This window comes from Polypterus senegalus, chromosome 1, assembly GCF_016835505.1.
Source record: "Polypterus senegalus isolate Bchr_013 chromosome 1, ASM1683550v1, whole genome shotgun sequence".
NCBI classification, from domain to species: Eukaryota; Metazoa; Chordata; class Cladistia; order Polypteriformes; family Polypteridae; genus Polypterus; species Polypterus senegalus.
The window spans coordinates 330,928,824-330,940,555 of NC_053154.1; the positions used below are offsets into that span (position 1 = coordinate 330,928,824).

The window sequence follows — 11,732 nt, forward strand, 5'->3', positions numbered from 1 at the left end:
ATGACAAAAACCTGCAATGTGATTGGCTGTGTGGTGGAGCTCTGGGGGTCTGCTGCTGGACCCTAAGCATTTGACCACCAAACAAGGCAGTGAGAGGACGACGCACTCCAGCTGCTGTGACACTAGGGGGCACCACAACACAACTCAGCAGGGTCTCCAGGACTCCTTTCAGGTGCCAATCCAAAGAGTCACCCGTCTGTCCACGCTTGTCTTGTCTCCCTGTCCCCATTGGTTCTTCTTCACCCGCCATTCCCCCTGATGATGACGGTTAGCATCATGAAGGCTGATCTCCTGCTGCATGTTGTACCCTCACTTGCTCGTTGTCATTGTCATTGTTCATCGTCACTCACTTTTGCTCATTTTCATATTCTTCCTGTTCTCCTCCACTCGCTCCTTGTCACTTGTGCCCTTTACTTTCAGCCCTTTTGTCACACTTCTTCACTTTCACTCATTCATGCTGCCCCCTTCACTTGCTTCACGCTCATTGCCACACTTGTTGCCCATCTTTTGCCCACTTTCACCCTCACGCTCATTCACCTTCACGCACTCCATGCCCTGTGGGTTCATCGCAGACCCCCAGAGCCTGACACAAAGACCCCAAGGGAGGCCATCTTGTAAGCAGTCCCGCCGTTTTTAATGAACCAAAGCGCCCTTTCGTTTCTCACACTGGGGTCTCCACGTTTGCTAACAGCAGTGCAGAACTTTGCGGAAAAAGTTCCTGAACTCGGCGTTGAAGACGGTGTAGATGATGGGGTTGAGGGCGCTGTTGACGTAGCCCAGCCAGGTGACGATGCTGACGAGGCGCGGCGAGATCCTGCAGCTGGCACAGAGTGCCCTGGTGATGTGCACCACGAAGAAGGGCGTCCAGCAGAGGAGGAAGGCGCCTGCAACAGACGAGAGGAGCACAGGTGAGATGAGCACAGGGGAGGTCACACGTCACTGCCAGCATTGTCACTGGGTCACCTGTAGGCGGTGGTCAGGGCTCCGCGTCACCGGGGGTTCACCTGGGGAGGCCTGCTTGTGGGGTGGCCTGTTAGTCACCACAGCCTGTCACCCGACACTTAACCTCCCAGTCCAGACTCACATTTGAGGCCCAGGTGACCCTGAAAACCTCCTCTAATCTGCTGCCCTCTGGTGGCCCGAGTGTACGTTGCGTTTTCCTGGGTCCCCGCGTTGCACTCGTTTCAGTAATTTGTTACGTAATGGCATTTTCCCGAGCTGCCAATCAGGGAAGGGCGCTATATAGAAATAAACTCAGTTAGAAATTGACTTGGGCATCAGGGTAGGGATCTGTGCAGTGCCATCTGCTGGAGAGTTCTGCTAAATGATGCCACACAACCACAGCACAGGGCAACGGCAAACTGGCCACCTGAGTGGTCTACGCTGGCCTGAGGTAGTGTGGAAATCTGAAGACAAGGGTTCAAATTCCAGCTGTGGTGGAGTGAAGGGCATCAAACAGAGGGGAGAGGAAACTGAATGGCGGTCCGGTGAGACCCTGAGCAAAGTGGGATGCCTGGCACTCCTGCCTCATGCGGTGACTGTACTGGAGGGTCTTTAAGAAACCACGAGACACCTTGATCTGCAGGGCAGTGCCAGGAGTGCCTTCACATTCAACCAAAGGCGGGCGCCCACTCCTTTCTGTAGTGGGGGGTCACTTCAGTTCATCCTATGGCCCCCCACTGTCCAGCAGGAGGGTCTCTCCTTTTGCTCTTTCGTGGTTCATGTTGCCGGCCTGAGAAGCACTGGTCAGTCAGTCAGTCAGATGAATGGCAGGGGGCTGTCAGGCATCCAGACTGGACACTTGGGGGGCACGTCCTGAAAGCCCAGGGGTGACCCGCTTGTCCTCACTTTCTCAGATGGTCAGTGTGTCCTTCTTTTGTTTGTTTTAGTAGACTCTGTGGCTTTTTGAAAGGCGCTATATGTCATCGAGACTTGAATAAGGTGACACTTCTGGACTCGGCTCTTCCTGCCAATCAATAACGCCTAATAATAATTAAAGGCCCCCCTGACAAGAAAGTCCAAACTAGAAGGTCACTAGTGGGGGGGCTCGCTTGTCCCACTTTCTCTTTATTTATATGCAGACTCACGGGTTCAAATCCAGTGCCCACCACTGTGTGACACTTGTGTGTTCTCCTCGTGTCTGCTGGGGTTTTTGTGCCCTGTGTGCCCTGCAATGGATTGGCATCTCATCCAGATCCACTTTCAGGCTTGTGCCCGGTGTTGTGGTGATGTCTCCCTGAATGCTTCGTGAAAGGCGCTATATAACTTGATAAAAAGTAAGTCAGAAAACAACACGCAGGCCCGTGCCCACCATGTTGTGCCCCACCGAGAACAAAGCACAAAGGTGCCATAAATGGGCGTCTGACGGCTAAGCGCTTGAGTGACCGTGAAGGGCCGTCTAATCCTGTAATGAAGCGGGATCAGCGGATTTGAGGAGCCGGGAGGCATGCGGTCAGCGCGTGATGGCAGCCTAATGCAGGAGAGACACGCGCCTCACATTGGCACATCGCTGACCCGTAGGCGGATATAACGGCTACCGCTGTGGCAGGACTGCGTCAGTGGGCTTGGGCATTTATCTTTATGAGCGGGCGTCGGGCCCTGGACGTGGTCCATCACTGGCACCAGGCGCCTCATTTTCATGGCGTGATGAGCAGTGGCCATTCACGGCAATTTGGTAGGCCCTGGCCCCACATAGCTCACCCCGGTCAAAGGGGTCCACAGGCGGACTGGCCCCACGGACTCCTCTCACCCTCCTTGTGGTGGGACGTCCACAGTGGAAAGCCCACTCTGGGGCAGTCAAAGAGCTAAGATGGACTGGGAATGCCAGATGGCGATGGACTGGAGGGGCCAGCAGGTGGGCTTGCCGCCATATCAGGGTGGACAGTGAAGCTCGGCACCCCGGCCCCCCCTGGAGCCCACGCCCACCCTGCCCGAGTGGAACACCCGCTGACCCCAGTGCCAGTGCAGCGCTCACTACGCTCACACACCCCACCAACACTCGGCGGTACTCACCCACGACGACTGGCAGCACCCTCATGGCCTTCCTCTCGCGCCCGTTGATTTTCGCCCTCTTCCTCCTCGAGCCCGGCTGGGCGTACTTGAGCTCCGGGAAGGAGACCGTGTGCACTGGACCCCCCCCCTCCAGCTGCACACCCCTCTCGATGGCCGGCGGGGGCTTGCGGCAGGCGGCCATGCTGCTCCTGAGCTTGGCTTTGCGGGCCTCCTCCCACTGCCTGAGACCCCGGAACATCCCGCAGTAGAGGAGCAGCATGATGGGGCAGGGGATGAAGAAGGAGCAGACCGACGAGTAGACGACGTACTTGTCGTCCTCCAGCTTGCATTCAGTGTGGCGTCGGCGGGGGACGTCGTTGATGCCGAAGATGACGGGAGACGCCACGGCCAGCGCGAAGAGCCAGGTGGTGGAGATGAGGACGATCTGCCGCAGGTCGATGTGCCTCCTGTTGTAGTTGAGGGGGACGGAGACGGCGATGAAGCTGCAAAAGAAGACAAAGAGTGGGACGGGGTGAAAGTGAGTGAACGATGCAGGGTGGCGCAGCAGTTTGCACACCTACTGCACTAGCGCCATCTGCTGGCTTTCATTCTGTTTGTGTGGCACCGTCTCCACTCTCGGCCATGTGATAAGCCACAGGTACCCGACTGTACAGCACGAGCGCCGCCTAGTGGTTTCCAGTGGCATGTAATCAGCCCCCATTGCCTCCACAGCCCCTGGTCAAATGGAGTAGAGAACTGGTCAGAGTTGAAGCCACGAGGTGACACTGAAGCCCAAGCTGTCATTTTATTTTTTGTTATCTAGCGCCTTTCCTTCCCAGTCCAAACCGCTCGGCTCCGGTTCTGACCTGCCTTCTTTCCACTGGCGTCACACGTCTTGGCTCTGTGATGTTAACAGGGATCAGTCAAGGACAGGGGAGAGGGGCGTGGCCTTTACGGGGCGGGGCTTACCTGACTAAACACTGGCATTGGCGCCGCCCCCTCAGCCCGGCTTTACTGTCAAAATAGCCCGGTGACGTTATGGAGTGCGGTGGGGAAACAGGATTAGCAGATTAGGGACGATTTGTGGCTAATCGTCTGCTTAACCTCCTCGCGGGCAAAGGCGCCCACTTGAAGGCCAAAGACGCTGACCGGCCGGAGGCTTTCAGTGTGGCACGGACAGGAAAGTGCTGGAAGAGTCTGGAATTATTAGTGGAAATGGCAGGCTGGAAATTAATGAATGGCCTCCGGTTGGACAGCCAAAGGTCACCCAGCATGTCAGCTGCCACCCTCCTGTCACCAAGGCGCTACACAGATTGCCAGCATCTGATCCAGAGCAATGCAGGCTCCTGCCCACCTGATAAAAAGTGGTAAGCTAGCCAAGGTAGAAACTCGGGTCCAAAAGCTGTGAAGCAACGTGCTGCCCACTGTGCCACCATCAATACCCAACTCCCTACCAACTTTCAATTCATGTGTTTTCATTACTGAGTTTTCTGGGGGTCTCATCTCGATTTTTGTATTCTCAGCTTGCCCAGTGCTGGTAATGGTGCCAGTGGTGCTGCTCCACAGTGCCAAGTGCTGGTCAGCGTGACAGATGCCCTTTAATGAGGGTCACATTGAAGCTGCCTTGGAGTAGAGCAGGGCACTAGACTGGGAGGGTGGCACGGTGGCGCAGTGGGTAGCGCTGCTGCCTCGCAGTTAGGAGACCCATCCGGGTTCACTTCCCGGGTCCTCCCTGCGTGGAGTTTGCTTGTCCTCCCCGTGTCTGCGTGGATTTCCTCCCACAGTCCAAAGACATGCAGGTTTGATGCATCGGTGGTCCTAAATTGTCCCTAGTGTGTGCTTGGTGTGTGTGTGTGGGTGTGTGTGTGCCCTGTGATGGGCTGGCACCCTGCCCGGGGTTTGGCTCCAGCAGACCTCCATGACCCTGTAGTTCGGGTATAGTGGGTTGGATAATGGAGTGATGGGCCTGAGACCCCGGGTTGCGCTGATCATGTCAAGCCTCTGCTTATATAGCGCCTTTATGAGCACACACCTGCAATGTATTCTTACGCTTAGCACGATGTGTGTGTCCTCGGGTCAGGTCACACCACTAGGAGGACATGGTGGACATGCTGTGTCTTTTTGGGTGGCACTCCAAGTTTTTGGCTACTTGGCCACCCGCCTATTACGCATAATCAATGGTGACAAGCTGACTTGTCCTCGTCCTTTTCCTACACTTTGTGTCCTTTTTACTCTTCACTCCAGGGATGCTTTTAAAAGGGTCACCTGTGCTTTTAAAAATGTGACAAGTGCTCCATGATGGCCGGAAAGCCAGCCGACGAGTGGCACTGCCTTGATGGAGGATGTCAAGTTGTGTATGACAGAAAGATGACAGGAAGATGGCAGGGCAGCCTGTTTCTGTGAGGTGAGGAGAGATGCCATATTGTACTTCTGTCACCCTGCGGTGCCACCAAATGGACAAAGTCTGAAAGGTGGGTCTTTGTCCCCAGAAGTGACATGTGGGAGTGTGAGGGGCCACTAAAGGGGTCCATACCCACCGGTCCACACTGATGGCACACAGGTTGAAGATGGAGGCCGTGCACAGCATCACATCCATGGTCATCAGGGCGTCACAGAGGCCGGTGCTTAGGGTCCACAGCCCACCCTGGAACTGAAAAGAAAGACACGTCAGCAGGATAAAGCGCCTTTCATGACACAGTGTGCTGCTTTAAGTGCTAATCTGTCATTATATAGCGCCTTTCACTCTGGATGTCCTCAAAGGCTGTGCTGCCGACTGAGCCATCCTCCTGTCACCCAACGCAGGGTGACTCTCTCGATTGTCCTGATGTGTTTCTGTCACAGATGCCACCTGCTCCAGCTGCGGTGCGGACTACAGAAGGCGCTATAAAGATGGATGAAGCGAATGAGCTTGTTAAAGATAGCCCCGCCTCCAAGGGCATGCTCACCTGATTGACTATCAGGACACTACAGGCCCCACCCACTGGGCGTTGACTCTGTTCTGAATGGGGGCGTGTCCCGTGGTGGTTGGGTGTGGCTCTAGTCCTCCAGGTCCCTGAACTGGATTTTGCCGGTTTGAATTCAGTTTTTTGTCTTGAGCTGCTCTCTGTGCTTCTCTATGAAAGGCGCTATATCAGGTGGCATCTCATTGATTTTATGTTGTGTTCTTCCACCACCTTGGTAATGACCCCAGCGACTGTACTCACTGTGAAAGGCGCTATATAGACTAAAGACTGATTGAACCATCCAGTTAGTAAACAGTAAAGCAGAGAAAATTCACATAGATAGAAATAAATAAATTAATCAATAGATAAATAAATAAATAAAGAGTCATCTGGACAGCCCTGTCATGTTTAAGGTCACACAACATGACGTCCTGTTCTGAGCGAGAGGGCAGACAACAACAAACCAAAGCCGAGAGTCGCTCTCTTCATTAAATGAGCTCAACACGGCTGGCCTTTTCAAATGTGTCCCCAGCCCTGTGACGGGTGCTCGTCCTCCTCATCCTCCTCGTCCTCCTGATGTTTAATTCACTTTTATTTTTAAGGTGTCACTAAGTGTCTAAAGCATGTCATTGTGACCCACTGGCCCTTCAAATGTCCTAAAGCCTGTAGTGCCACATCATGTAGGGAATATGCCACCAATTCCTCAAGATGGAGAGCTCAGTGCTATGTGCCATCTGCTCCAACTGATTGACGATTAGATGAGCTGGCATCTGTCTGGAGAATGCCAACACCATAACCACTAGGCCAGAGGGCCTGGCACAGTGTTGGCACGTGTGGTGACCAAAGCAGTAGGATGAAAAGAATGAAGGGACATTCAGAATGTGGCCATCAGTGAGGAGTCTGTGGGCACCTGGCCTGGACACCCCCATACCATCCTGCACTCCTGACTGCACCCACTCAATTGGCATGTGGCTGACTGCCAGTCAGGTGTGGCCATCTGCTCTGGTGACATTAGAAGGCACTGTTTAAAGACTATGTGCTGCCTGTCTCTGAGGTCCTCTGCAAGTGGCAGAGCAGCACACCGCCAGGTCCCTTGTGCCACCGCACATCTTCAGATCATTAAAGACGGTGAAACTCTGGGGGCACGAGTGTACACATCGAGAGTCCGTTGGCAAGCAGCCATTGAAGGTATCGTTGAGAATGGAATTCAAGCGCCTCCTTCTGGCTCAGGTGCCATATGACAACACAGAGGGACAAGGGCAGCGATGCCTCCATCTGCCACTCAGTGTGTGCCACCTCTGGGTCGCTGCTTATACCGTATATAGCGCCCTGAACAGGATTCACACCTTGAGTTTGAGAACTAACTGGGCTCTGCCTGCTTTGGGTCATTCTGATGGCTTAGAGGAGGAAAGGGACATAATGGCGGTGGCACTTGTGTTTGTCACCCTCACCCCCCTCATTGTCCTCTTGCTAGCCCATTCAAGGAACACTGGGGGGCAGGACAGGAACCAAACCAGGGTGGTACGCCACATGAAGGCATTCTGAGATTCAAACCAAAGCAAACTCCAAAGAAAAAGTGGAATTAAAAAAACAACAAAACTTAAAGATACTTAAAGCTTTAAAGATAACGAAAATAAAACAACAAAGAAGTTTCGACGTCCTGCAAGTGTAAAGCTGGCGCAGGCGCACTTCTCTAAATGCGAAATAACACCGAGGGTGACAAGTGGCCGGCTGAGCGACAAACCGCCAGTGCAGGGACCGAGCCTCTGACTTAAGGCGGTGCATTCTGGGACGGTGCGCCGTGAAAGGCGCTATAAACCCTTGAGAGTAACTCGCAAGCCAAATGAGATGACGTCACGTCACTCACCTCATTAACCCCCCCTCCCCCAGTTAGCTCCCCTCGGACGTCAAGGAAGACCCCTTACCGGGGGTTTTAGGAGCCCGGGCTTGTGCGCCGACTGAATTAGGAGGTCCGCACGTGCAGGTCAGGGTTAGGGTTAGCGAGCTGCAGGTCCAGAAGACCCCCAGTGTCAGTTCTGGTCTGACGTGTCTTTCAGTTCGGCTCGAAAAGAAAAGAAATAAACGCAGTGTGCCCCACAGTCCCTTTGACGAAGGAGAGGACAGTCCCGGCCGGTCAGACGTCGGGGGTCTCAACTGTCCCCGTCGCTATAAAGACCCCTCATGAAAGCCCGATCCCCTGTCACTTGCACATGTCACGTGCTCCCGAGTGAAGTGAAGGGGGCCACCCGTCCCGCCGTGATTTAAACAGAAATAAAAGCATTCGTCCATCGCGACTAAAGACCGTGCTGGTGGGCTCTTTGTGAAAGGCGCTATACAGGCACACTCGTCCTAATTCCTCAGCCCCCAAGCGGCTCTCCCACTTCTATAACCGCTCGACTAGCCCCCCGCACTTCTCTGTCTCACCTCCGAGTAGACGTAGAGCGGCAGGACCAGGACGGCCAGCAGCAGGTCGGCCACGGCCAGGCTGACGATGAAGTAGTTGGTGGTCGTTTTCAGCGCTTTCTCCGTGCAGACGCTCAGGCACACCAGCAGATTGCCGCAGATGATGAAGATGATGAGGAGGACTCCGAGCACCAGCGCCGGGATGTTGTGTTGAAGTTGCGGTGGCGGCGGCGACAGGCGCCCCGGATCGCCGCTGGAGTTGAGCTCACTCTGCATGGCCCCCCGAAGCCCCCGCAGCTACAGTCCCCCTCGGATTCCTTCAGATCGACTCTCATGGAAGCTCCTCGGGCGGCCGCCTATCCGGCACTGCATGGGCGCGTCGTCCCCCGGCGCTCTTCTGGGGGCTCAGCCGGCGTTGTGGACGTGACGAGCGCTGCTTCAGCACCACGGCCAGTGGACAGAGCTGCTCGGTGTCACCTGTCATGCAGACCGCTAATCCGAGTCTCTGGCGGCGCTCCGGCCGGGACGGGGGGCGAGGACAGGAAGACGCGGTTCTTCGCCTCGCCGCCGCTGCCGCCGCCACCGCCACAGGCGCGCTTGCACGGAGAGCCGAAGGGAAGGAAATGAGCGGAGAGGAGCGGCGGCTCACGCGTGAAGAGAAGCGGAGAGCGCAAGTGAGGAGCTGAGCGCCCGCTCTCGGGTGACGGGACAAAGCCGATTAACGCCAGCGGGTCGCCTAAGGAGTGGGAGGCAGGACGGAGTCGGCGCCGCCGCGTCTCCATTAGCCTGCCAATCGGACTTTCAGCGCTTGGAATGAATCGTCGGCAAGGAGCGAGCGAGCGAGCGAGATCCGCTTGATTCAAGGACTGGGGACCCCACCCTGGAAGAGAGGCCCGTTCACCCAGGGGACGCCATTTAGTGGCTGTCATGCCAGGCCACTCTGTCGCGTCACTTCCGCTGACGTCAGTTCAACTCAGGCTATCTTTATATAGCGCCTTTCACTGACTGCAGGCTCAGAGCGCTGCGACAAGTTGACAGGTAGCTACAAATGACAAGTGACACAAAGACACCCCCGAGTTTAAACGGCGTGTGCCGGCTGTGGAAACAAAAATCCAAAGAAGAAACCAAGGAGCAGGACAACCTGCAGAAACCAACAGAGAACTGCCACTGAGGGGGGCGAAAAGGGGGCAAGACGTATTGTGTCACCACTAATGTCACATTGTCACACACCATTCAGAATTCACAATACTTGGCACATGTAGCAGAGTCCATCTACCTAAGGCTGAGACCCACCTAGGACTGGAGGGCCACTCAGTGTGGGGCACAGTGACAACAATAAAAGGGATGACAAAGGATGGCATGGAGATACCAGAAGGTCCACCTGCCACCAGGTTGGGATTACAGCATAAAACACAGACCCAGTGAGGGGCTGCTAGACATTTGGGGTCTCATGAAAGGTTATTGTATTGGGCCCTCCCTCCACCCTGACCAAAGCAACTCTCAGCAGGGCCGTCTTAATGTAAGGGCACAATGGGCACTGGCCGGGGGTTCACGATGTTTCTGATGCCTATATGTATGCCCAGTGCACTACTTTGCCCGGGAGCCTATGATGCTATTAAGGTGGCCCTCAATCCTGTACCCCCCTGTAAACCCCCCCAAATTCAAGGCTTCTTCTAACTTTACCCATGTACGCAGGATGGCATTGCCCCTTAATTGAGCTTTGTAACCTACTACAAAGTTTGAAAATTCAAGGTGAGCTTTCGTCAATATTTAAATATCTTCAGAATGTGGGGTGTTACTTGTTGATGCCCGTTGTTTCTTTATGGCATCAACATCAAGAACAAAAGCCAGTGAGATAAAATCAAGTTAAATAAATAAATAATAATAACACCAACACATGGGCATCGTCTTCTAAAATGGCTTGTATTGGCCGACTGCGCCCCCGGAGCTCATTTCAGTCGGGTGGGCTTGTCGGTGTTGTGTTTCTGCCAGGGGTTCAAATGTCGCTGTCATGTCCATTTAGTTTGTCCTATTGGTTGGGCGGGTACGCTCAGCAGTGACCCCTCATTTATAGGCCTGAGGGCGGTCCCCAGTGGTGATGGGCAGGTGGCCCCGCCTCTTGGGGAGCCACCCACAAAACAGACAGAAGATACCAGCACCTAACGAAATGACTTAATACGTACTGCCAGCCAAAACGATGAGCAGAGGGGACCTAAGAAGGCCAGGCAGGCTGAGACATGGTGGTCTGTGCGGGACCCTCGTTGTTGTTCTTATTTTGGTCTTTGAAAGGCTTGTGGTACGAGTGGGGAGCAAACAGGGAGGTGTGAAGTCTGCACAGATGTAGAAGACCTGAGCGGAGCAGGATGGCAGTGAGGGTCCTTGACATCATGCAGGGCTCACTCTGAAGCGTTCATGTGGATGTGCAAACCTCAAAATGGCACCCCTAAGGCATCACTCTGGAGCCCACTAAGGCGCCTTTGTTTTTAAAATTGCAGGTGATTGGCATCTGCACTGCCATCTTGTCACCAGTTTAGAACTTATTTCTGGGTGGGTAAGGACATATCAGGCCTGGCAGCCGTAAAACCAGCCACAGAGGTGCACTTCCAGTCATGCCCACTAGAGGGGGGTACACTGCTGAACCCCGGCTAGACGACGCCATGAACTGAAAGTTTACTTCACTAAACGATTTGTAACGAAAAGGCAGCCGGAAACACGCGACAATCCGAGCAAACAACGAGCCGAAGCGGAGACCAAAGACGGAAACCGAAGGAGCCGAGCAGAAGTCCGAAAATCCGCAAATCACCAAACGCAAGAAAACTCACCGACTGCCAAGTGCATTCGAGTTGACTGTGGGGGGATTTATAGGGCGGATTGGGGGACCACCCACAACAGAAAATCAAAAACGGGGAACGATCAGCGCAATGCAAAGAATGACAAATGAACAAAAGCGAAATAAAACAAGAGCTTGAACCCCAGACTGGGACGAGACAATTAACTGGCATCCCCACATGCAGACCCCACTTGACTTGCAGGAGGAAGTGAACTCCAACTAAAAATATTGAATCAAACACCCCCAGCAGAAAACAGCGGCCCTCCTAAAAATCAAAAGACCATCACCCTGGTGGTCTTCTTTCTTTCCTCAAAGCACCAACACTTCCTTCAGAATATAAAATTAAACTCCCATCGGTTAATGGCCTCTCAGTGCCCAAAGTGCCCGCGTCCCCCACCTCAGGAGCTCCTTTCAAAGACCACCTCGGACACGACGGGCTCACAGGGGCTTGCAGGTCCCTGTGAAGCCTGGCAGTGATGGCTCGGGTGGCGCCAGCTGCCCCACGCCCTTGCCCTGAACTAAGTGGGTTAGGAAGATGGATGGACAGATGAGTGAGTGGCTGTTCT

At 54.3% G+C, this 11,732-nt stretch overlaps 1 protein-coding gene across 1 annotated transcript; it reads right to left on the reverse strand.

Moving 5' to 3' along the window:
- Window positions 1–684: 684 nt before the first annotated feature.
- drd4a (dopamine receptor D4a) lies at window positions 685–8,638 on the reverse strand. Its single transcript, XM_039742575.1, has 4 exons — window positions 8,358–8,638; window positions 5,529–5,641; window positions 3,013–3,494; window positions 685–884 (listed from the first exon to the last, which is right to left on the reverse strand). The coding sequence occupies exons 1-4, from the start codon at window positions 8,610–8,612 to the stop codon at window positions 685–687; spliced, it is 1,050 nt and encodes a 349-aa protein (XP_039598509.1). The 5' UTR covers window positions 8,613–8,638.
- Between the last annotated feature and the right edge of the window lie 3,094 nt (window positions 8,639–11,732).

Bases quoted from the DNA above. Each gene is read 5' to 3' on its own strand.
- drd4a (XM_039742575.1), bottom strand. From the start codon at position 8,612: ATGCAGAGTGAGCTCAACTCCAGCGGCGATCCGGGGCGCCTGTCGCCG. The intron at 3,495-5,528 runs GTGGGTATGGAC...CTTCTTTTGCAG, and splicing joins TGTGCCATCAGTGTGGACCG to CTTCATCGCCGTCTCCGTCC. The intron at 885-3,012 runs GTGAGTACCGCC...CGTCTGTTGCAG, and splicing joins GGTGCTGCCAGTCGTCGTGG to GCGCCTTCCTCCTCTGCTGG.